This window comes from Littorina saxatilis, linkage group LG8, assembly GCF_037325665.1.
Source record: "Littorina saxatilis isolate snail1 linkage group LG8, US_GU_Lsax_2.0, whole genome shotgun sequence".
Taxonomy (NCBI): Eukaryota; Metazoa; Mollusca; class Gastropoda; order Littorinimorpha; family Littorinidae; genus Littorina; species Littorina saxatilis.
Genome location: NC_090252.1, coordinates 70,488,451 through 70,514,448, shown reverse-complemented (window position 1 = coordinate 70,514,448; position 25,998 = coordinate 70,488,451). Strand labels below are relative to the sequence as shown.

Below are 25,998 nucleotides of genomic sequence, written 5' to 3'. Positions count from 1 at the left end.
GATGTGTGACACAGAATGGAGACATGGTGTTAGAGATGTGTGACACAGAATGGAGACATGGTGTTAGAGATGTGTGACACAGAATGGAGACATGGTGTAAGAGATGTGTGACACAGAATGGAGACATGGTGTAAGAGATGTGTGACACAGAATGGAGACATGGTGTTAGAGATGTGTAACACAGAATGGAGACATGGTGTTAGAGATGTGTGACACAGAATGGAGGCATGGTGTTAGAGATATGTGACACAGAATGGAGACATGGTGTTAGAGATGTGTGACACAGAATGGAGACATGGTGTAAGAGATGTGTGACACAGAATGGAGACATGGTGTTAGAGGTGTGTGACACAGAATGGAGACATGAGATGTGTGACACAGAATGGAGACATGGTGTTAGAGATGTGTGACACAGAATGGAAACATGGTGTTAGCGATGTGTGACACAGAATGGAGACATGGTGTTAGAGATGTGTGACACAGAATGGAGACATGGTGTTAGAGATGTGTGACACAGAATGGAGACATGGTGTTAGAGATGTGTGACATAGAATGGAGACATGGTGTTAGAAATGTGTGACACAGAAAGGAGACATGGTGTTAGAGATGTGTGACACAGAATGGAGGCATGGTGTTAGAGATGTGTGACACAGAATGGAGACATGGTGTTAGAGATGTGTGACACAGAATGGAGACATGGTGTTAGAGATGTGTGACACAGAATGGAGACATGGTGTAAGAGATGTGTGACACAGAATGGAGACATGGTGTTAGAGATGTGTGACACAGAATGGAGACATGGTGTTAGAGATGTGTGACACAGAATGGAGACATGGTGTTAGAGATGTGTGACACAGAATGGAGACATGGTGTTAGAGATGTGTGACACAGAATGGAGACATGGTGTTAGAGATGTGTGACATAGAATGGAGACATGGTGTTAGAGATGTGTGACACAGAATGGAGACATGGTGTTAGAAATGTGTGACACAGAAAGGAGACATGGTGTTAGAGATGTGTGACACAGAATGGAGGCATGGTGTTAGAGATGTGTGACACAGAATAGAGACATGGTGTTAGAGATGTGTGACACAGAATGGAGGCATGGTGTTAGAGATGTGTGACACAGAATGGAGACATGGTGTTAGAGATGTGTGACACAGAATGGAGACATGGTGTTAGAGATGTGTGACACAGAATGGAGACATGGTGTTAGAGATGTGTGACACAGAATGGAGACATGGTGTTAGAGATGTGACACAGAATGGAGACATGGTGTTAGAGATGTGTGACACAGAATGGAGACATGGTGTTAGAGATGTGTTACACAGAATGGAGACATGGTGTTAGAGATGTGTGACACAGAATGGAGACATGGTGTTAGAGATGTGTGACACAGAATGGAAACATGGTGTTAGAGATGTGTGACACAGAATGGAGACATGGTGTTAGAGATGTGTGACACAGAATGGAGACATGGTGTTAGAGATGTGTGACACAGAATGGAGACATGGTGTTAGAGATGTGTGACACAGAATGGAGACATGGTGTTAGAGATGTGTGACACAGAATCGAGACATGGTGTTAGAGATGTGTGACACAGAATGGAGACATGGTGTTAGAGATGTGTGACACAGAATGGAGACATGGTGTTAGAGATGTGTGACACAGAATGGAGATACGGTGTTAGAGATGTGTGACACAGAATGGAGACATGGTGTTAGCGATGTGTGACACAGAATGGAGACATGGTGTTAGAGATGTGTGACACAGAATGGAGACATGGTGTTAGAGATGTGTGACACAGAATGGAGACATGGTGTTAGCGATGTGTGACACAGAATGGAGACATGGTGTTAGAGATGTGTGACACAGAATGGAGACATGGTGTTAGAGATGTGTGACACAGAATGGAGACATGGTGTTAGAGATGTGTGACACAGAATGGAAACATGGTGTTAGCGATGTGTGACACAGAATGGAGACATGGTGTCAGAGATATGTGACATAGAATGGAGACATGGTGTTAGAAATGTGTGACACAGAATAGAGACATGGTGTTAGAGATGTGTGACACAGAATCGAGACATGGTGTTAGAGATGTGTGACACAGAATAGAGACATGGTGTTAGAGATGTGTGACACAGAATGGAGACATGGTGTTAGAGATGTGTGACACAGAATGGAGACATGGTGTTAGAGATGTGTGACACAGAATGGAGACATGGTGTTAGAGATGTGTGACACAGAATGGAGACATGGTGTTAGAGATGTGTGACACAGCATGGAGACATGGTGTTAGAGATTGTCATGAATTATTATTATGAGGCGCGAACCTGTCAAGAATAGAATAGGCAACCGAGACTACTCGCGCATTACACGACGTAGCCAAGTGACGTATTCATGTGACGTATCCAAGTGTACTGACGTAAACTAAAATCGTTTCACGAGAGGGTCGTTTTCCGCAAGTCCATGGAGCGAAGAACGCTTGGAGGAAAAGCCGTTCCCCTGTCTTTGTAGGTAAGTGACTGTGATTATTGCATCGACAATCGTTCCACGGGACCTGGGCGGAGATGAGTGTATCGTGTCAGTCATGTACATTGTGTTGTTGTCAAGTTGTGTACGTTTGAATGTGCGCTGTTGCCAAATCCCCATTTTTCGAAACACAGTAATAGAATGAGAACGATAATAAAACATGAACAAACCAAGTCTTTTAGACAGGCTGTGTAGGTAACACATATGGCCCTTTGATCTGTTTCAGGAACCCACGGTCCAATTGATTCATTCATCTTCCTCTTCCTCATGTTGCCGTAATTGTGGAGAGAGATGTAACCAGACTACTACTGCTATTAACTTGATGATGGTGTCTTGAGAAGAAGAGTGATGACCCAAACCAGGAGCGCGGTCTTCAAGACCAGTCAAGTGCTGCACGTCATCTCGAGTACCTTTTCAATGACATCGAGCTAAGTCAAAACTTCATAAACATTATGTGTATTCCTTTTGTTTTGATGTCCTCCAAGGGAAAGTTCTGAAGAACGTTTGCGGCAGCGGAGTCACGTTAGATTACCATGACAGAATTGAAATCCAGCAGCAATAGACATTTGATCAGAGTGTGCTGTGATGCAAGTAACATGACCTAGCTTGAACAGTGTGTGATACATTTAGTACGATACTGATATTTAGCAAAAATATAGACTAACCTGATTAATGTGTGCTGCCTTGCAAGAATCTTATTAACACTATCCATGTATTAAATTATGTGAACCAATGTTGACCTTTCTCCGCTACTTCGAGAGCATGGGAAAGAGTGAAGGAAAGTAAAGTCAAGGCAGTACCTGTTTCTTTAGCTAATACGAAAAGGCGGCGTGTTTTCCTTCCATAAACTTCCTTTGGAAGGCGCACGCAGAAAGAAACAGGCTGACGAAAACTGACCTGTGACAGAGATGTGTGACACAGAATGGAGACATGGTGTTAGAGATGTGTGACACAGAATGGAGACAGGGTGTTAGAGATGTGTGACACAGAATGGAGACCTGGTGTTAGAGATGTGTGACACAGAATGGAGATACGGTGTTAGAGATGTGTGACACAGAATGGAGACATGGTGTTAGAGATGTGTGACACAGAATGGAGACATGGTGTTAGAGATGTGTGACACAGAATGGAGACATGGTGTAAGAGATGTGTGACACAGAATGGAGACATGGTGTAAGAGATGTGTGACACAGAATGGAGACATGGTGTTAGAGATGTGTAACACAGAATGGAGACATGGTGTTAGAGATGTGTGACACAGAATGGAGACATGGTGTTAGAGATGTGTGACACAGAGGAGACATGGTGTTAGAGATGTGTGACACAGAATGGAGACATGGTGTAAGAGATGTGTGACACAGAATGGAGACATGGTGTTAGAGATGTGTGACACAGAATGGAGACATGGTGTAAGAGATGTGTGACACAGAATGGAGACATGGTGTTAGAGATGTGTGACACAGAATGGAGACATGGTGTTAGCGATGTGTGACACAGAATGGAGACATGGTGTTAGAGATGTGTGACACAGAATGGAGACATGGTGTTAGAGATGTGTGACACAGAATGGAGACATGGTGTCAGAGATGTGTGACATAGAATGGAGACATGGTGTTAGAAATGTGTGACACAGAAAGGAGACATGGTGTTAGAGATGTGTGACACAGAATGGAGACATGGTGTTAGAGATGTGTGACACAGAATAGAGACATGGTGTTAGAGATGTGTGACACAGAATGGAGACATGGTGTTAGAAATGTGTGACACAGAATGGAGACATGGTGTTAGAGATGTGTGACACAAAATGGAGACATGGTGTTAGAGATGTGTGACACAGAATGAAGACATGGTGTTAGAGATGTGTGACACAGAATGGAGACATGGTGTTAGAGATGTGTGACACAGAATGGAGACATGGTGTTAGAGATGTGTGACAGAGAATGGAGACATGGTGTTAGAGATGTGTGACACAGAATGGAGTCATGGTGTTAGAGATGTGTGACATAGAATGGAGACATGGTGTTAGAAATGTGTGACACAGAATAGAGACATGGTGTTAGAGATGTGTGACACAGAATGAAGACATGGTGTTAGAGATGTGTGACACAGAATAGAGACATGGTGTTAGAGATGTGTGACACAGAATGGAGACATGGTGTTAGAAATGTGTGACACAGAATGGAGACATGGTGTTAGAGATGTGTGACACAGAATGGAGACATGGTGTAAGAGATGTGTGACACAGAATGGAGACATGGTGTAAGAGATGTGTGACACAGAATGGAGACATGGTGTTAGAATTGTGTAACACAGAATGGAGACATGGTGTTAGAGATGTGTGACACAGAATGGAGACATGGTGTTAGAGATGTGTAACACAGAATGGAGACATGGTGTTAGAGATGTGTGACACAGAATGGAGACATGGTGTTAGAGATGTGTGACACACAATGGAGACATGGTGTTAGAGATGTGTGACACAGAATGGAGACATGGTGTAAGAGATCTGTGACACAGAATGGAGACATGGTGTTAGAGATGTGTGACACAGAATGGAGACATGGTGTTAGAGATGTGTGACACAGAATGGAGACATGGTGTTAGAGATGTGTGACACAGAATGGAGACATGGTGTTAGCGATGTGTGACACAGAATGGAGACATGGTGTTAGAGATGTGTGACACAGAATGGAGACATGGTGTTAGAGATGTGTGACACAGAATGGAGACATGGTGTTAGAGATGTGTGACATAGAATGGAGACATGGTGTTAGAGATGTGTGACACAGAATGGAGACATGGTGTTAGAGATGTGTGACATAGAATGGAGACATGGTGTTAGAAATGTGTGACACAGAATGGAGACATGGTGTTAGAGATGTGTGACACAGAATGGAGACATGGTGTTTGTCACGATCGGGTGACAGAGACCAAGAAAGTGTCACTCAGTGGAGTGCCTGTTCTTGGTCGGTTATGATAGAAAGCGCCTGTGCGTGATATTGGACACAGCAGAGTTTGCTGACAGTGCTCCCGAGCACGGATGTTTTGAAACGCACGAGCTTCACAGTGCGGGTTTCTGCTATCATAGGGCTGACGGTTTTTTGCTGACAGCGCACACGGGATTTTCACGGATTGAGTTTCTCGTGTCTTTTTTCTGCTTGGGGAGGCAGAATTGTGTATAGCTGGACTGGTTTTGTGACAAGGTCAGTCACGTGTATTTTGGCTAGGTTGTCTGACAGAGACACGAGTACGGGACACTTGACACCCAGCGGCAGAAGGGGAAGGATCTAATACAGTTTCTAGAGTATGATGGTTTTTCACCGAATATTATATTCGGCACTCTAGGGGAACTTCCACTGCCACATGTTTTGCTGAGGACAAGTCGTCAACATTCCTTCGTCGGCGATGGCTTTCGCATAAGGATTCGACAAGGGGTTCTGGAGGTTTTTGGTCACTGTTGACGAACAGAGGCTGTTCCAGGGAGGAGGCGGACTTTGCTTCCATTGAGAGTACAATCATAGGCTTTTGAGCCTTCGCTTCGCTTCGTTCGTTTCTTTCGGTTTCCTGAAACCGCTGCACGGCTGCCTTTGACGGGACACTGCTAGCTGCAGACGTTGGAGCTGGGACCTGAGGAAGCTACGCTAACCGGCTAACCAGCAGACCGGCTAACCAGCGAACCGGCTAACCAGCAACCCGGCTAACCAGCATACCGGCTAACCAGCAACCCGGCTAACCAGCATACCGGCTAACCAGCATACAGAAAGAAAGCTAAGTGCACCATGTCTTACGCACCCCGTTGACCACCGTTGTCTTTTCTTATCTGTGATTTCATTGGAGTAGTGACAACGTGGGGTGTGTGACCCCTGCATGAACTAGAGCTTTTTTTGAACAGAACATTCTCATTTGACTGTATTTACACGGGATCAGCGTGTTACTATAATTTTCTATATACTACTGGCATTTTGTCAGTGATCACGGGTTGTTTACGTGTTGAGAACGTAAAAGGAACATATTTTGAGTGAAGGCTCGAGGGAGGTGGCGAGTTTATACATAAACAGGCGTCTGAAACTTATACTTTTGTTGACTCTATTTAATTGTATGCCTGCGAGAGTGGATCGTGGTGTGGTTAGTTAATTAGTAGTAATTAACCGGTTCATAATCACCTTAAGTGATATATTGAAACGTGACACAGAATAGAGACATGGTGTTAGAGATGTGTGACACAGAATGTAGACATGGTGTTAGAGATGTGTGACACAGAATGGAGACATGGTGTTAGAGATGTGTGACACAGAATGGAGACATGGTGTTAGAGATGTGTGACACAGAATGGAGACATGGTGTTAGAGATGTGTGACACAGAATGGAGACATGGTGTTAGAGATGTGTGACACAGAATGGAGACATGGTGTTAGAGATGTGTGACAGAGAATGGAGACATGGTGTCAGAGATGTGTTACACACAATGGAGACATGGTGTTAGAGATGTGTGACACAGAATGGAGACATGGTGTTAGAGATGTGTGACACAGAATGGAGACATGGTGTTAGAGATGTGTGACACAGAATGGAGTCATGGTGTTAGAGATGTGTGACACAGAATTGAGACATGGTGTTAGAGATGTGTGACACAGAATTGAGACATGGTGTTAGAGATGTGTGACACAGAATGGAGACATGGTGTTAGAGATGTGTGACACAGAATGGAGACATGGTGTTAGAGATGTGTGACACAGAATCAAGACATGGTGTTAGAGATGTGTGACACAGAATGGAGACAGGGTGTTAGAGATGTGTGACACAGAATGGAGACCTGGTGTTAGAGATGTGTGACACAGAATGGAGATACGGTGTTAGAGATGTGTGACACAGAATGGAGACATGGTGTTAGAGATGTGTGACACAGAATGGAGACATGGTGTTAGAGATGTGTGACACAGAATGGAGACATGGTGTAAGAGATGTGTGACACAGAATGGAGACATGGTGTTTAGAGATGTGTGACACAGAATGGAGACATGGTGTAAGAGATGTGTGACACAGAATGGAGACATGGTGTTAGAGATGTGTGACACAGAATGGAGACATGGTGTTAGAGATGTGTGACACAGAATGGAGACATGGTGTTAGAGATGTGTGACACAGAATGGAGACATGGTGTAAGAGATGTGTGACACAGAATGGAGACATGGTGTTAGAGATGTGTGACACAGAATGGAGACATGGTGTAAGAGATGTGTGACACAGAATGGAGACATGGTGTTAGAGATGTGTGACACAGAATGGAGACATGGTGTTAGCGATGTTTGACACAGAATGGAAACATGGTGTTAGAGATGTGTGACACAGAATGGAGACATGGTGTTAGAGATGTGTGACACAGAATGGAGACATGGTGTTGGAGATGTGTGACACAGAATGGAAACATGGTGTTAGCGATGTGTGACACAGAATGGAGACATGGTGTTAGAGATGTGTGACACAGAATGGAGACATGGTGTTAGAGATGTGTGACACAGAATGGAGACATGGTGTTAGAGATGTGTGACACAGAATGGAGACATGGTGTAAGAGATGTGTGACACAGAATGGAGACATGGTGTTAGAGATGTGTGACACAGAATGGAGACATGGTGTAAGAGATGTGTGACACAGAATGGAGACATGGTGTTAGAGATGTGTGACACAGAATGGAGACATGGTGTTAGCGATGTTTGACACAGAATGGAAACATGGTGTTAGAGATGTGTGACACAGAATGGAGACATGGTGTTAGAGATGTGTGACACAGAATGGAGACATGGTGTTAGAGATGTGTGACACAGAATGGAGACATGGTGTTAGCGATGTGTGACACAGAATGGAGACATGGTGTTAGAGATGTGTGACATAGAATGGAGACATGGTGTTAGAAATGTGTGACACAGAATAGAGACATGGTGTTAGAGATGTGTGACACAGAATGGAGACATGGTGTTAGAGATGTGTGACACAGAATAGAGACATGGTGTTAGAGATGTGTGACACAGAATGGAGACATGGTGTTAGAGATGTGTGACACAGAATGGAGACATGGTGTTAGAGATGTGTGACACAGAATGGAGACATGGTGTTAGAGATGTGTGACACAGAATGGAGACATGGTGTTAGAGATGTGTGACACAGAATGGAGACATGGTGTTAGAGATGTGTGACACAGAATGGAGACATGGTGTTAGAGATGTGTGACACAGAATGGAGACAGGGTGTTAGAGATGTGTGACACAGAATGGAGACCTGGTGTTAGAGATGTGTGACACAGAATGGAGATACGGTGTTAGAGATGTGTGACACAGAATGGAGACATGGTGTTAGAGATGTGTGACACAGAATGGAGACATGGTGTTAGAGATGTGTGACACAGAATGGAGACATGGTGTAAGAGATGTGTGACACAGAATGGAGACATGGTGTAAGAGATGTGTGACACAGAATGGAGACATGGTGTTAGAGATGTGTAACACAGAATGGAGACATGGTGTTAGAGATGTGTGACACAGAATGGAGACATGGTGTTAGAGATGTGTGACACACAATGGAGACATGGTGTTAGAGATGTGTGACACATAATGGAGACATGGTGTAAGAGATGTGTGACACAGAATGGAGACATGGTGTTAGAGATGTGTGACACAGAATGGAGACATGGTGTAAGAGATGTGTGACACAGAATGGAGACATGGTGTTAGAGATGTGTGACACAGAATGGAGACATGGTGTTAGCGATGTGTGACACAGAATGGAGACATGGTGTTAGAGATGTGTGACACAGAATGGAGACATGGTGTTAGAGATGTGTGACACAGAATGGAGACATGGTGTTAGAGATGTGTGACATAGAATGGAGACATGGTGTTAGAGATGTGTGACACAGAATGGAGACATGGTGTTGGAGATGTGTGACATAGAATGGAGACATGGTGTTAGAAATGTGTGACACAGAATGGAGACATGGTGTTAGAGATGTGTGACACAGAATGGAGACATGGTGTTAGAGATGTGTGACACAGGATAGAGACATGGTGTTAGAGATGTGTGACACAGAATGGAGACATGGTGTTAGAGATGTGTGACACAGAATGGAGACATGGTGTTAGAGATATGTGACACAAAATGCAGACATGGTGTTAGAGATGTGTGACACAGAATGGAGACATGGTGTTAGAGATGTGTGACACAGAATGGAGACATGGTGTTAGAGATGTGTGACACAGAATGGAGACATGGTGTTAGAGATGTGTGACAGAGAATGGAGACATGGTGTTAGAGATGCGTGACACAGAATGGAGTCATGGTGTTAGAGATGTGTGACACATAATGGAGACATGGTGTGAGAGATGTGTGACACAGAATGGAGACATGGTGTTAGAGATGTGTGACACAGAATGGAGACATGGTGTTAGAGATGTGTGACACAGAATGAAGACATGGTGTTAGAGATGTGTGACACAGAATGGAGACATGGTGTTAGAGATGTGTGACACAGAATGGAGACATGGTGTTAGAGATGTGTGTCTCTTTCGCATAACAGATTGCCAGGTGATGATTATTACCAACAACAGGCAAGGTTAGTTATGACACAATTTGACGTATAACCAACAATGAAGTCATTATGTTCTTGGGCACATTCTCATGGTACAGACATACCACGCAAATACAGTGGTGTAAGATACACGAAGATTCTCTCTCTCTCTCTCTCTCTCTCTCTCTCTCTCTCTCTCTCTCTCTCTCTCTCTCTCTCTTCCCCTCCCTCCCTTACACACACACACACGCGTGCGCGCACGCATGCTCACACACACACACACACACACACACACACACACGCACACACACACGGATGAACACAAACCTGCTGTCAAAGAACGCCTCGTCGAGCAAGACGTGGAGGTGGCCGTTCTTCATGCACGCCACGAGGTCGGTGACGGCCTGCTCCACATCTTCCTCCCGGTTCCAGAAATCATATTGGTGGTACGACACGCTGCCTGGTGTCAGGAAAGGCGTCGGGCCCGCGCTCAGCGACATCTTCAGCTGTTGTGTGATGGATGTGCTGACGGCCCGGGTGGATTGCCCTGTTGACAGGACGTGCACATCGTGCCCCTGTCGCAGCCACCTCACCCCCTGCAGCACTAGCACCACCGTCTTACCTGTCGGAACACACATTAGTTTGTTTGTTTTTTTAGATTATTATGCTGTATAACACTTGGAAAGTAAAGCAATGTAACATGCAGACGACTTGCACCTTCGGTCCATTCGCTGCCACCTCAACCCCGGCAGTATGAAGCACCATCGGCTTACCTGTTGGAACACACAAAACATATTTAGGTTAATACGATGCAAACCAATGTGACAACAAGGCAGTGCTACTTGCACAGACGACTTGCACATCGTGGCCCTGGTGTTAGGAAAGATGTAGGCCCACGATCAGCCACCTCCACCCCTGCAGTACCAGACCTGTCATACCTGTTCACACACACAATAATAATGATATATTACAAAGCATTATAAACGCAAGGCTCTGTCACATTACGACCGTCTTACCTGTTCGCACACATAGCAAAGTGTCAGAAAAACTGCAATAATAACAAAAATAGATACCACTGCCAAGAAAAACAGATAATTTAGAAAGCATATTCTGATTTCATGGAGACTGACCCAGTTAGCATGCTAACGTTAAATTAACGTTAAATTAACGTTAGCGGTAAACGTTAATTTAACGTTTACCGCTAACGTTAATTTAACGTTAATTTGCTCATGTGATAAAACGTTAAATTAACGTTAACATTTAACGTTAATCTAACGTTAATTTAACGTTAATCTAACAATAATATAACGTTAAAATTAACGTTAATTTAACGTTTTTGCAAACATAAAAATAACCAAAATAAAACCAAAATCAAACCATAATATAACGGTTAGATTAACGTTATTTTAACGTTTTTTAAACGTTTATTGCTAACGTAAAAATAACCAAAATAAAACCAAAAAGAAACGTTTTATTAACGTTTATTTAACGTTTTTTTAACGTTTTTTGCTAACATAAAAATAACCAAAATAAAACGTTTTATTAACGTTTATTTAACGTTTTTTTAACGTTAGCATGCAAACATAAAATTAACCAAAACAAAACCATAATCAAACGTTCTCATGCAAACGTTAAATTAACGTTCACATGCAAACGTTAAATTAACGTTCACATGCAAACGTTAAATTAACGTTAACATGCAAATGTTAAATTTACGTTCTCCTGAAAACATTAAAATAACATTTGCAAATACAAATTTGAATTAATGCACAGAAAATTCAAGATCACAAATTTTATTTCAAATTTAAATTGTTGAGGTCTTTACCAATTCAATAAGTGAATACTAATTTGATAACAGTAACACTTTTAAAATGTTGAACAATGCATACTAAATTCCTTCAATTGCTAAAACATGAAAATGTGAACTAAAAAAATATTACAACACATTTTTCAGTCTCAGTAAAATACCACAGCATAGTATTATCAATCGGGCAGACAAAAATTATGTGTGGACTTAATCTCATTGAAGCAACGCTACATTGACTAGTTTGAACTTGATAAAAAAAATCATCAGAAGGCGATAACAGGATCAGCAATTAAGAATTTCAATCACAATGCGATGGTATGGGTTCATCAAGGTAAATACCATAGGGCTGTGCAAACTCATTATCGACAGCGATCACTGTTAATGACAAAATCAGAGATGAAAACAATACAAAGTATTTGCACAATCAGTAATACAAGCAAGTCAGTAGCACAAAATATGAGAAACAAAGGGATGTAAGCGCTTTTAATGCATACACGTGTGACAAGCATGTAAAGTCTCTTGTTCATTCCAAAGCGTGTTATTCTCACAGGTGCCAAGAAAATTGCTTCCACATAATCTCACTTACTCTTGTTGCACATGTCATATAGCAGAGCAATTACTTCCCTTTGTTTCTCAGATCTTAAAAAAGCGCTCTGCTTCATTTCATTAAGATTCTTGCTATCACAAAAGATATTAACATATTTTGTGGAGTAGCTAGATGAAAAACAATCATCGATGAATAAAAATTAACAAGCAGCAAGACTGCATGTTTTCTGCACCACTTTGCCAAACATGTGTGTGCACAGTGAATATTTGTTTATGAACTGTTGGTGTTAGTCCTGAATGATGGCACCCATGTAAATGAGGCTTGATGCCGGGCTGCTTTGCAAACACAGCATTCAGAAGCTGTGGGTCAGCAAAGGTGTTGAATCTTGTTAATGAGATGGCGCGCAATGATGTCCTGTAGCACTAGCAGCTGCCTGCACTCGCTCTTTGACGCTGGTCAAACTTCTGGTCGTAGGTGAAGTCCACCTCACAGAATATGATGATGGTAATGGTGAGGGAGTTCAACTTAACATTGTGTGAACTATGTGGCCAGGCCCAGCTCCCTGACTTTGAAGTGATCATAATCTTATGCAGGATACCAACCTGGGATAGAGAAGGAAAAATGGTTCTTAGTCAATGGCTGGGATTACAAACTAAATCACACACACACACACACACACACACACACACACTAACAGACACATACACTAACAAAAACATACACTTACAAACACACATACACACACATTAGCAGTAACAAACACATACAATACATGTACTAAGAAACACACCCATGTATACACACATACACACACACACACAGACACACAGGCGCGCATACACACACACACAGGCGCAAGTCCACATATATGCAAAATCAAAAGTCTCAGCCCAATTTGTAACAAGAGAGAAAGAGAGAGAGAGTGTGTGTGTGTGTGTGTGTGTGTGTGTGTGTGTGTGTGTGTGTGTGTGTGTGTGTGTGTATGTTGCAAGCATTACACAACTGATATTGAAATTAAGCACCACAGGAAAAAACAAGTCGCGTAAGGCGAAAATACATTTAGTCAAGTAGCTGTCGAACTCACAGAATGAAACTGAACGCAACGCAACGCAGCAAGACCGTATACTCGTAGCATCGTCAGTCCACCGCTCACGGCAAAGGCAGTGAAATTGACAAGAAGAGCGGTTTAGTAGTTGCGCTGAGGAGGATAGCACGCTTTTCTTTACCTCTCTTCGTTTTAAATTTCTGAGCGTGTTTTTAATCCAAACATATCATATCTATATATTTTTGGAATCAGGAACCGACAAGGAATAAGATGAAAGTGTTTTTAAATTGATTTCGAAAATTTAATTTTCATATTAATTGTTATATATATTTAATTTTCAGAGCTTGTTTTTAATCCAAATATAACATATTTATATGTCTTTGGAATCAGCAAATGTTGGAGAATAAGATGAACGTAAATTTGGATCGTTTTATAAAAATTTTTTTTTTTTAACAATTTTCAGATTTTTAATGACCAAAGTCATTAATTAATTTTTAAGCCACCAAGCTGAAATGCAATACCGAAGTCCGGGCTTCGTCGAATATTACTTGACAAAAATGTCAACCAATTTGGTTCAAAAATGAGGGCGTGACAGTGCCGCCTCAACTTTCACGAAAAGCCGGATATGACGTCATCAAAGACATTTATCAAAAAAAATGAAAAAAACGTATGGGGATATCATTCCCAGGAACTCTCATGTCAAATTTCATAAAGATCGGTCCAGTAGTTTAGTCTGAATCGCTCTACACACACACACAGACAGACAGACAGACACACACACACATACACCACGACCCTCGTCTCGATTCCCCCCTCTATGTTAAAACATTTAGTCAAAACTTGACTAAATGTAAAAAAGACGACACTGAGTTAAACAATTCACTTACTGGTCAACAGTGTGAACTTTCAGCACAGACAATGGAAACTTCGATGTTTTTTCCCCCTTCTGATTGAATGACTTTGGTACAATCATCTGTCATCAATGAACTCATCATTCTTCCCACCAGTCCAGACACCTTCCCACCAATTGTAGACTTGTTTGTTATCTGAGCGAATAAAAGTCAATATAAATACATGTCATGTGCACAGGAATGAGAACAAGGATTCTCAGTTAGGCACACAAAAAAAATAGGTGTGGTTACGGTAACATAGCCAAAATAAAATAGGGTAGGAAGGTAGGCAATCAATTTTTTTTTTTAACTTTTTTTCTAACGTGTACAAATTAAACCTAGTTGACAGGGAAATAAGTGTGCGACTCGGGCGCTTTCGCTTTCATTGTGTTTTCTGCACTCGTTTATTTGGGTTTTTTTGGTTGTTTTTTGACAAATGTAATAAAAAGTTATAGGGTCGGCCCAAAAAAATAGGGTAGGTCGGGTTACCGTAACCACACCTTTTTTTTTTTAGGCCTTATCACAAAAACAAAAACAAACAAGCACAGAATGACAACATGTTTTCCTAAATGTTATTAAACTTAAAGACAGAAAAGTTCATCATACCAGTCCATCACTGAAACAGAAACGGTTGATATATGAATTTATATGAGTGTGTGTGTGTTTGGGTTGTGGGTCTGTTGCAAGCAATAATTATACATGTACCAAATTGTACTCACTGTTTTCAAAGCTGATAATTGTAAACCTTGATGGGTTGTCCCCTTCCAACTGCATGCTTTGGTACAGCCATCCTTCAGACTGTGGCCCCCTCCCATTGCCACCTCTCTCTCTCCGATTGTAGACAGGATTTTTTTCATCTGAAAGAAATAATGTCCAATTAATACGAATTTGCACAAAGGACTGGAAACAGAATTGAAAGTAATTCTGATTTAACCAACAAATTTACAAAAGCACATTGATAGATTATTTTCCCTAATATGTTCCAACAGACAGTTGAGTAATTACAGGTCACCAGAAAGGTCCACCACTGAAACAGGTACAGTTCAAATTGGAGTTTGTGTGTGTATGTAATGTATATATATACATGTGGAAAGGGGTGGGGTGGGATGGGGGATGCGTGTGTACATGTGTGTGTGTGTGTTTTGCAAGCATTACACAACTGATTATATAATAATTACACAACAAATTGTTCTGTCAGTTACATTGAAAACTCATTTAAAAAACCCACTTACTGTTTTCCAATGCAAACCTTCAGCTTGTTGAAGAATGGAAATTGGTTTTGCCTTTTCCCATCCAAATGCGATGAACGGCCATGCCATCAATCAGCTCACTTTTCTTTTGACCAGTTAAGGCACCTCCCCACCAAATGCAGACAGTTTTTTTGTGGTATAAATCTGAAAGAATAAAAGCTATTTATTTATATGCACAACAGAATCATAAAATTAAAAGGATTCTTAGTTAAAATCACAATTTCAGGCAACAACAACAATAAAGAAAAACAGCAAACACCTAAACACACACACGGTGACACACACACAGTGACACACACACACACACACCTAAGAAACAAAGCAAACTTTTTAGTCTCATCAGTCATGTATTCCAAGAGATAAAAAATACATCTGATCTAGTCTCAATAATTAGCAAATTTTTCTATCTTCCAAGTTCCATAGCATAGGTATGTTACAAAAAAATTCAAAATTTTCATTTAACATTTTGATCTATATCACTTGAAAGAGCAGAAAATCAGCATTCCAATGGTATATATAACTTTGAGATTGGATAAGTGTAACCCGAGTTATGAATTTTTAAAGTAATAAAATTCGTAATAGAGGCAAAGAGGATAAATTGAAACCATTTTTGACATTTTTCAGCTAAAATTAACTGTAACTCACACATTTGTTTATCAATATTGTTCAATTTGGTATCAAAAGAAAGGTTCAGAGCTCTATCTAAACAACTATAAAAAATAAAAATAATTTTTGTTTTTTTGTTTTTTGTAAGTTAGTATGAAACTGAGAGCAGACGAACTTTACCGACCGCCATGTTGGATGTGAATACAACATGGGTGACAATCCGGGCGCAAAGCGGCGCATCCGTTAAAAGGTACTTCGCATCGCTTTATCGACTTGAAACTTTGGGAAACAGCAGGAAAATGGTCAAACTAACTGTTCAGAGGGGTCTCATAAGAGTTCAAAGGCTATAAATTGGTTTATAAAAGTACCTCTTGTGTGTCTTCTTCGCCCGATATTCTGGCCGGCGAGCTCGACAGTGTTGGACTCGCCATCTTTCTCAATCTTAAAGTCAAGAATGTGCTCTACGTCTTCGACAGGGTGCCTATGTGATGTAAATTTGGACAAGAATAGAAAAGAGGACCCCAAAACTGAGACAGTGTGAGTGATCAGAAAATGGGGGGCCATTTTCAATGACGTGAAAAATTGAGCTGCGCACGCATTTTGTAACATACCTACATAGCATAGGCAATACGAATACTCACTCAAAGTTTGTAAAAATCTTGAAACCAGTCCAGTTATGTCTTGCGCCTTCGGTCTTAGTATTGGACTGTCCAGTCTGGTTCGTTTCTGTTGGTGTATCATAGTGCTCTTGCAAAGTTCTGCCAGTGCCAGTTTCCAATCTTCCTCATCAGCACAACTTGCCGTTACGTCCTTCGATAACTAGAAACGAAAATTCTGAGTGACCTCCCTTGATCGCCAAGGGACATTACTCTCAGTCTCAAACTTTTCACTGTGGAACTGGAATCGAAATTAAAAAAAGTTTCTGTAACAGTTTTTAACACGCTAGCAACTTCAAAGTCAGTGTGACTGCGGATACATGTATAAGATAACATGCTACACTTCAGCATATCAGGAATACACACTACAGATCTTGTGACGCTGAGGCGAATGGCAAAGGGAACTTTCAGCACTGAAGAAATTCAGGTAATGTTGATTGTTGTGATTCATAGTTCACGATCCGTTGGCATTGTGATTGTTGATTTATTTTTCATACGAGTCACAAATATCAAAGCAATATCATGCATAACGATTGGAAAGGTGGATTTCTCTCTCTTTCTTTCCTGCCTTCTGTCTCTTTCTTTCTCTGTTTCAGTCTCTCTCTGTGTCTTTCTGTCTCTAGACTCTCTGTTACTGAGCTTACTCTCTCTCTCTCTCTCTCTCTCTCTCTCTCTCTCTCTCTCTCTCTCTTTCTCTCTCAATCTGAAAATTTTTCTCTCTCTCAATCTGATACTTTCCACACATGTGCACCCAGGGCACTACTGTTCAATCTTACAGCTTCAGGTCAAATGCATTACTGTACAGTAAATAAGAGATCTCAGGAGAGGCATGGGGAGTAATTTTCGAAAATGATCTATTCAAAGACACTTAAAACAAGGTTTGATTGACAACTGCTCTCTCCCTCCCCCCCCCCCCCCATTCCCACTCTCTATCTTCATTAACAAGTAAAGATTTGAGTGTGTTTCAGACTATTGTAATTAATGCAATTCACACATCAATGCTTTCATTGCAGGGTGGGAGGAATTACCATGAGGATGGAACAGAAAGCATTCACAGGGATGTAAACTACAAGGTACAACCCCGACATTCTGGCTGTTGAGGCCAAGTAAGTGTGTGTCACTGTGTGTGTCACTGTGTGTGTCACTGTGTGTGTGTGTTTGCAGGTAAAATCCTTGTTTAACGCTAAGATGAATGTTCCAGCAGTCATATTATTATATAACAGAAAATCATATTTGAGAGAAGGCAGTGTTATTGTCAGGCCTCAGCATAGGCTCATTGATACATGATTGTAATTCTTGGCTGGTCGGCCATCACATCATTTCGACATGTAGGAGGTCTTCTGACAGAACAATTTGTTGTAGCTGGGACATCTTTACCTATACATATTTTTAGTCAAGGTCCAACTGACATTCCATTGTCTTAGTCTGGGGAACATTTTTGGGAAGGTGTTCTGTGTGTGTGTAGGTGGGGTGGGGGTGGACGGGTGGGTAGGGCTGTTGTCCGTGCCAGGCAGCATTGACATAGAGCATTTCATTCAAACACAGAATGATGCTATCAAAGTTAGCAAATTCACAGAAGTAAATTCAACAATATTGGCATAATGCAAAGACAATTTAAACCTTATTTACCTTCAGTTCTATGTTCAGCAAAGAACACCAACAAAGAAGACATAATTATAGTGTTTACACTGAAGTTCTCAAATAACACTGAATTCTTTATGTTTTAAGATTGTTGCATTCTTTGTCTTTGCAGGTGTCATAGCATGTGGAGCAGATCTTCAAAGTCGCCTATTGCAGACATGTCATCGTCTGCACTGGTTGTATCAACAACTTTTTCCATGGCTACTGCTGCAGATTTAACAAATATATCGTCTGCTGCAAATTCAACAACTTCTGTGTCTGTTGCTGCTGCAAACTTAACAACTTCTGTGTCTGCTCCTGCTTAAAATTCAACAATTCTTGTTGTCTGGAGCTGCTGCAAAGTGAATGACTTCTTTGTGTGCTGCTGCAGATTTAACAAATATATATCGTCTGCTGTAAATTCAACAACTTCTTTGTCTGCTGCAGATACTACACATTCAACAACTTCTGTGTCTGCTCCTGCTTCAAATTCAACAATTCTTTTTATCTGCTGCTGCAAAGTGAGCGACTTCTTCCTCTGCTGGTGGTGTTGCAAATAACCTCATATTTCCTTGTCTCTTGTGGCATCATTTTGGATGTATAATATATATCTGCAAAGAACTTTTTAAACCCAAAAGATGGAATATAATTGGTAAAATTCTAGGTACAGAACCTAAAAGTGTGGTATATCCAAACTCACTTCTAGAAACTTTAGAACTGATTCAACTTTTGAAATTTTTATCATTGTTTTAATTTCTACATTGTGGAAATATCAAGGAATGATGAATAAATGTTTACAACATATTGTCAAAACATGTTTCTAATGGTTTTATTTATTTTTCTTGTTTTGTTTTATGTTAGCATGTACACTCTTTGGCTCAAAATATGAGACCTGGCCAGTACCATCCTTGCAATGAGACAGAGATAAAAAAATCAAAAAATCAACAGCCTGCATGCTCTCCGGATTAAGTAATACAACAAGATCATATAGCGTTAGCTGCAAAGTTAACCGTTCTCACCAAAAACCTTTTTCAAACTTTGATTTGACTTTACATGTTGGTGTTTGCTTGTCTTTTTTTAACATGGTTTTAGCTACATATATAACACTACAACAACAGCAGACAGAAAAGACTATGGGAAATGCATCTTCAAATAAGAAAAAAATTTAAAAAGCAAAATGAACAAGAAGAGCAAACGCTCGATCGAGTCACTTTCGCAGTTCTGAATATTATATGAGGCATCAGATGGACAGGAAGAAATTGCTATTCACAACACAATGAGTCACGTTCACATAAAATTTGAGCCCGGTCAGTTTTATAGTTTCCGAGAAAAGCCCAACGTTAAGTTGTGTGTTGCCGAACAGAAAAGGCTAGTTATCTCCCTTGTTTTTCTGATAACGTTCGTAAAAGGCTACAGATGTAAATACTTTGATGTAAAGAATAATCCTACAAAGTTTCAATCACATCCGATGAACTTTGTCAAAGATATAAAATGTCTAATTTTTCCTTTGACGCTGACCTGTGACCTTGAAAAAGGTCAAAGGTCAACGAAACCATCGTTAAAGTGTAGAGGTCATTGGAGGTCACGACTAAACAAAATATGAGCCAGACTAACACTGACCGATTACATAGAGTCACTTTTTCTCAAGTGACTCAAAAATTAAATAAAATTATTTTCCTTATGATTTGTTTGATTATGTTTTTTGGGGGGTTCTTTTTAATGTTTGCACTCAACGTGAAAAATACGTTCAAACAGCCATTGTATTATACTTTTATTTTGGTCAAATTGATATTAGCGGTAAACGTTAAATTAACGTTAATTTAACGTTATATTATGGTTTTATTTTGGTTGAATTAACGTTAAATTTTAACGTTAATTTAACGTTTATCTTGATGAGCAAACTAACCTAAATCTAACGTTAATTTAAGGTTAGCCATAAAACATGAAATAAACGTTAGCCATAAAACATAAAACTAACGTTAATTTAACGTTACATTATGGTAATTTTTTTTTATTATTTTTTTTTACAAATACATTTTTTTAAACGTTTGTTTTTGATATAATGTCAATTTTATTTTTTTTACATTTTTATTTTTATTTTATTTTTTTTTTTCAAATTTTTTTTTTGGTTGCTTGTTATTGTTAATGTCAATGTTACCACCACAACAATTACAACATTTTGTTTTTTTTAGTTTTTTTGGTGTTGATGCTTTTGATTTTGAACGGTTATGTGTCAACGTTTATTTAACGTTTTTTTAACGTTTCAGTGCAAACCGTTTTTTTTGTGTTTTCGGGCAAACGTTAAATTAACGTTTGAAATTGGTTTGATTTTGAACGGTTATGTGCCAACGTTAATTTAACGTTATTTTAACGTTTCAATGCAAACCGTTTTATATTGGTTTTCAGGCAAACGTTAAATTAACGTTTAAAAATGGTTTGATATTGAACGGTTATGTGTAAACGTTTATTTAACGTTATTTTAACGTTTCAATGCAAACCGTTTTATATTGGTTTTCAGGCAAACGTTAAATTAACGTTTAAAAATGGTTTGATATTGAACGGTTATGTGTAAACGTTTATTTAACGTTATTTTAACGTTTCAATGCAAACCGTTTTATATTGGTTTTCAGGCAAACGTTAAATTAACGTTTAAAAAAGGTTTGCCATGAAAACGGTTTGCTTGCTAACGTTAATTTAACGTTAATTTAACGTTTGCTTTAGAACCGTTTTTCTGCTAACGTTAATTTAACGTTAATTTAACGTTTAATGCTAACCGTAAACCAAAATCTAACCATGCAAACGTTAAATTAACGTTAAATTAACGTTAGCATGCTATCAGGGGAATCAACATGTCAAGTTTCAAACTTTTCTCAGAGTCAGCTACATGCCTTTCCTTCAGTTGACAATTGTCCATGGAGTTACACACACAGCGTGCACGAAACAAACCGTTCTCTGATCAAGCTGGAACCTTCTATAAGGATGACCATAAAGTAAAACTCGACAAAATAACGTCACAAACATTGCGTCATGCATTCACCAAAGACGTCATTTGAACAAACTAACTAGAATCGGCGCACTGTGGGGAAATCAGAAACATGGTTTTGTCAGGATCGTTTGCCGCTACAGGGACGACGATAATAATTGTTGTAGTTAATGATGATGCTGACGGTGACGGTGATGATGATGATGATGATGATGATGATGATTTAAAGAGAACATTTTTTTTATATTTCTAAAGAACATTTGCGAAGGAAGCAGCAACAGCAGCAGTAGTAGCAATAGTTTTGATGGTGGTGGTGGTGGTCAGGGGCGGAGCAGTTAAGCAAGAGGGGGGGTGGGGGTGGATACAACCTGGGGTCCAGGGGTAGACACCTTGTGGGATACAGTGGCAAGGCCTCGTTGGGGGGTCTGGGGGGCGAAACCTCCCTGAAGCTGAAGAGTTTTAGCTATTTTATGAACAATTTATGACTTATCCTTGATTTTAAACATAATCAACTCATTATTTCTTTTAAAGTTAGTATTAAATCTTCTTTTTTTTGGACAGCAGGGGGGGGGGGGGGGTTCCGGAACCCCTGTTACCACCCCCCCGAATCCGCCCCTGGTGGTGGTGGGTGTGTTCAGTGTTATAGCAGTATTAGCACAGCACCCTTCACACACATGTCAGCAGGTGAACGCTGTTACCTTCATTCAGGTCATGTCCTACAATTGCTGTGCACGTGTGCTACTGTCAGCCGATTAGTTGTACCCGATTTCTATCGACGAGAAGGCGACGTGCACTATGTGATAGCAAGACCGAATTTTGATCAAATGACGGCAGGCCTCTGACCGAGATAAAACTCCATTAAAAGATGTACGACTTTGAACAAAATGTCCACACAAGCTTCGCGCAACTTTGTCTGAAGGCTTTGTTAGCGGAGTGATCCCTCCTCAATATTACGTTATCTCTTACCGGCCCTGGATGTTAAACAAACGGCTGAGTTTGGTGTTCCCATGGCGACAACTCTTCTTCTACCTTGCTAATAAAGTTTAAGATCCATGTGAGGACAGTCAAACATCGGCGGCAAGACCAACTATACTACAAATAAAGAAACAAACAAAATTAAAATTTAAAGAAAAACTATCAAGAGATGGTGTGCGTTTGTCACCTGTTCCTGGCGCTCCCGTAATGCAGACGCGTGGCGGGTCTCGGTTCATCAGGCCCAGCTGTTGCAGGGTCAGAACCAGAAGTGCCAGCCTTCGCCCCAGTTCCGCCACCGCCTGTCCTGCAGTCCGCACCTCCACACGTACGTTGTTGAAGCAGGGAACAGACACCGTAGTAGCCTGTCCAACGAACCTGTAATCCAAGACAAACAAATACAAAAAGAACACACACAAAACAATCAAGATAAAACCAACGATAACATATTAAGGCTTAAAACTCAAACATAACATTGCTCCAACATTGTGATTAAACCGACATGATGCTGTCACTTCTCTCACCTGGCCACGATGTCCAGGTAAAGTTGATCAGTGAGCCGAGTGTCCACAGTACAGGCCATCCTGTGTTGCCACCAGGTACTCAGCTTTGATAACACGGCGGGTGTCACGTTCCAGGACGATGCAGGCTGGGACAGTTGGTCTGAGCAACAGCACAGCTGCACGGCCTGTGTCGTATTGGCTGCACCCAGGCTCTGACACACCGCCTGCAATGTAGAAATGCTTCTGGTAAAAATGCGTGACACATTTTACACATCACGTCTCCACGATACTTTTTTTTTTAAACAACAACCACCCGAGCATATTGCACAATTTTGCACGAATTAAAAACTATTCAAATAGGTCATCACTTTGTAAAATATAACTCTCTCTCTCTCTCTCTCTCTCTCTCTCTCTAAATTAAGATATGTTAAAAATTGACACTTTTAATCATTGGAAATTGTAATTAAAATGCAGCATGACAAATTTTTTTTTAATTTGTATCTGTATATAATTATAATGTATTAAGTTTGATGTGATAGTTATTTTATTTGATTGTTTTCTGTTCTTGTTGACCCTATATTAGGGCGAGGGCTGGATGTAAAAAAGCAATATTCTTGCTTATCTATTACCCTCGATAATAAAGATTTTGTCTTGTCTTGTCTTGTCTTGTCTCTCTCTCTCTCTCTCTCTCTCTCTCTCTCTCTCTTTCTCTCTCTCTCTCTCTCTCTCTCTCTCTCTCTCTCTCTCTTTCTTTCTTTCTCTGTCTGTCTCTCTCACCTGTTGTAACTTGGAATTGTTATCATCATCCAGAATCCGCTGTAGCTGAGCTTGGCTGACGTAGGGTAGGAAGAGAGTCTTCCTCACAGTCAGGTCGGGAGCAATGTCACTGACCATATGTCTGGCGTGCACCTCGCACTTGTCCAGCTGCTTGACCGCCTTGCCAATAACCTTGACCACCTCGGTGTCCGCTCTGCTTGCCTCAGTCTTACCGACAGATTTGATTTCTCCGATCAGGATGCCATACTGTCGGTGAATCACCAGGATGTCAAAGTCTCCCTGCTTCCCGTGATGCCGAAGCTCCTTTGGTAAGTTTGCCGGCTTTGGGAGCTTGCCTGTGTGTTTGGCGTAGAACGGCTTGTTGAGGTAGTCCTTAAAGTTGAGCTCGGACACCACGAACATGACCTCCTTTCCGGAATCTCCGAGTTGCTGCAAGTTGTGCAGCACGTGCTGCTGTGCAAAGTCTGCCTGAATGTTGGCCTGCTGCTGCTGAAGCTGCTCACTAGAGGGCAGCACGAGCACTTCCTGACCCGTACCGGGTACTGTGTCCGTGTTATAAGGCACCCGGGTAAACTGAACCGGGGGAACAATGTATGTGCAGGTGAGAGCGTCAGGGTACAGCTGTTTCACAATGTCCACCAAGTTGTCACGGGTGTCCTCACCGCTGTTGGGGCTCGCCATGATGCGGGATAAAAATAACTCTTCTAGGAAACTGTAAAACACAGAAACACGAGACCAAGAAACCGAAATAGAGAAATTGGACATATATACATCATTGTGTACTAGCACCTTGATAAAGATCGAACCACTATTCAACTGATATTACTTTCTCTAGACCTGTCGATATCTGACTGCTGTTTGGTTTACATCTGGGTTTAAATAACAAGCCTTGACCTTTGGTATGACATTAGAATGACGTCATAATTGTGTTGTTTGAATCTGATAAAGACGCAGATCACCAGACACGTGACATTCACACTCGCGGATAAACAACTCTGACATTTGACCAGACGATGCAGATTATTGAAACAGTGACTTACCATGAGAACAATAATCTCCAGGACCAACACAATGTTTCTAACTATTTTCATACCGTTTTCCCTGTGTACATAAAGTAAAAACTAGATAGTATTCGTCATGTGGAACATAACATGCTTTTCTGACCAAATTTGACATTATAATGATATCATTTCACCTCACGTGAACTGAACCCGAAAGGGTTCCTCTTTGATTGTAATGTCCCACGTACAATTTCAAAGTTTTCGACTGAGTGAAACTTTAATGAGACGACGAGACGCTGACGACTTCGACAAGAAGGCGCTTTAGGCAGAGCTACAACGTCTGTAAGCGCTGTGCGCAGGATACTTTCCCTGTTTTTAAGCTATGGAACGCCAAAACTGACATTTTACCCGGTAAAATCTGTCTGTCTGTCTGTCTGTCTGTTCTGTCTGTCTCTCTCCGGTATGGATCAGACAGACGTATGTATGTGCGTGTCTGACTGTCTGTATTGTCTGTGTTGTTCCGTCTGTCTACGTCTAGCAAATCACCCGGACAGACAGACAGACAGACAGACAGGTACATACACACATACACACAGACTAACCGAGAGAGACAGACAGCGACAGAGAGAGAGAGAGAGAGAGAGAGAGAGAGAGAGAGAGAGAGAGAGAGAGAGAGACAGAGACAGAGATAGAGACAGAGACAGAGACAGAGACAGAGACAGACAAAGAGAGTGAGAGAAGGGGAGGGAGAGGGAGCTCTCTGTGTTTGGCTTCAGGAACAGTTCATACAAGCAATTTAGCTGGGGTTTCTCTGTTAGCTGTCGGCCAGCGTAGTCTGTATCCACTTGAAATTGTGACACCTATCCTTGCACAGGCATACGCAACTAGGTAATTAGGGCGGCGCGGCGGCGCCTGGCGATCGGCAAGCCCCATAAACGTGGACACACTCTCACACACACACACACACACACACACGCATGTGTGTGTGTTTGTTTTGCTAACCGAGTAAGGACCTGACCTTCTATACAGAACAACGTCCTCAGGACCTGACAGTCACACCTAGTCAGGACTTACACTCAGGTCCTTACAAGGTTTTCCTTTATTTCATTCCCCAGAGAGGTCACACGCGCTCTGGTGGGGATTTTGGTGGAGTCCTGACTTGGGTGTCAAGATAATTTTTTCCACATCCGGTGTGTGTAACTTTTACACAATTTGCCGGGGAACAGAGGTCTTGGAAAATGTTAC

The 25,998-nt window shown here is 41.1% G+C and overlaps 1 protein-coding gene and 2 long non-coding RNA genes across 3 annotated transcripts in view; 1 reads left to right on the top strand and 2 right to left on the bottom strand.

Annotated features, from left to right (window-relative positions):
- Window positions 1-4,965: 4,965 nt before the first annotated feature.
- The window catches only part of LOC138974841 (uncharacterized), a 38,509-nt gene continuing 17,476 nt past the window's right edge, over window positions 4,966-25,998 (bottom strand). The window contains exons 2-6 of the mRNA XM_070347566.1: window positions 23,753-24,464; window positions 22,997-23,199; window positions 22,663-22,850; window positions 10,424-10,718; window positions 4,966-5,041 (exon numbers count right to left, since the gene is read on the bottom strand). Of these exons, the coding sequence (XP_070203667.1) occupies window positions 4,966-5,041; window positions 10,424-10,718; window positions 22,663-22,850; window positions 22,997-23,199; window positions 23,753-24,433 (1,443 nt within the window). The 5' untranslated portion in view covers window positions 24,434-24,464. The remainder of the gene's footprint in view (window positions 5,042-10,423; window positions 10,719-22,662; window positions 22,851-22,996; window positions 23,200-23,752; window positions 24,465-25,998) is intronic.
- LOC138974881 (uncharacterized) lies at window positions 11,630-15,821 on the bottom strand. Its single transcript, XR_011458424.1, has 4 exons — window positions 15,618-15,821; window positions 15,105-15,242; window positions 14,383-14,541; window positions 11,630-13,052 (listed from the first exon to the last, which is right to left on the bottom strand). It is a non-coding gene; the product is annotated as an uncharacterized lncRNA (long non-coding RNA).
- On the top strand, window positions 16,868-19,165 carry LOC138974890 (uncharacterized). Its single transcript, XR_011458433.1, has 3 exons — window positions 16,868-17,324; window positions 17,911-18,003; window positions 18,651-19,165. It is a non-coding gene; the product is annotated as an uncharacterized lncRNA (long non-coding RNA).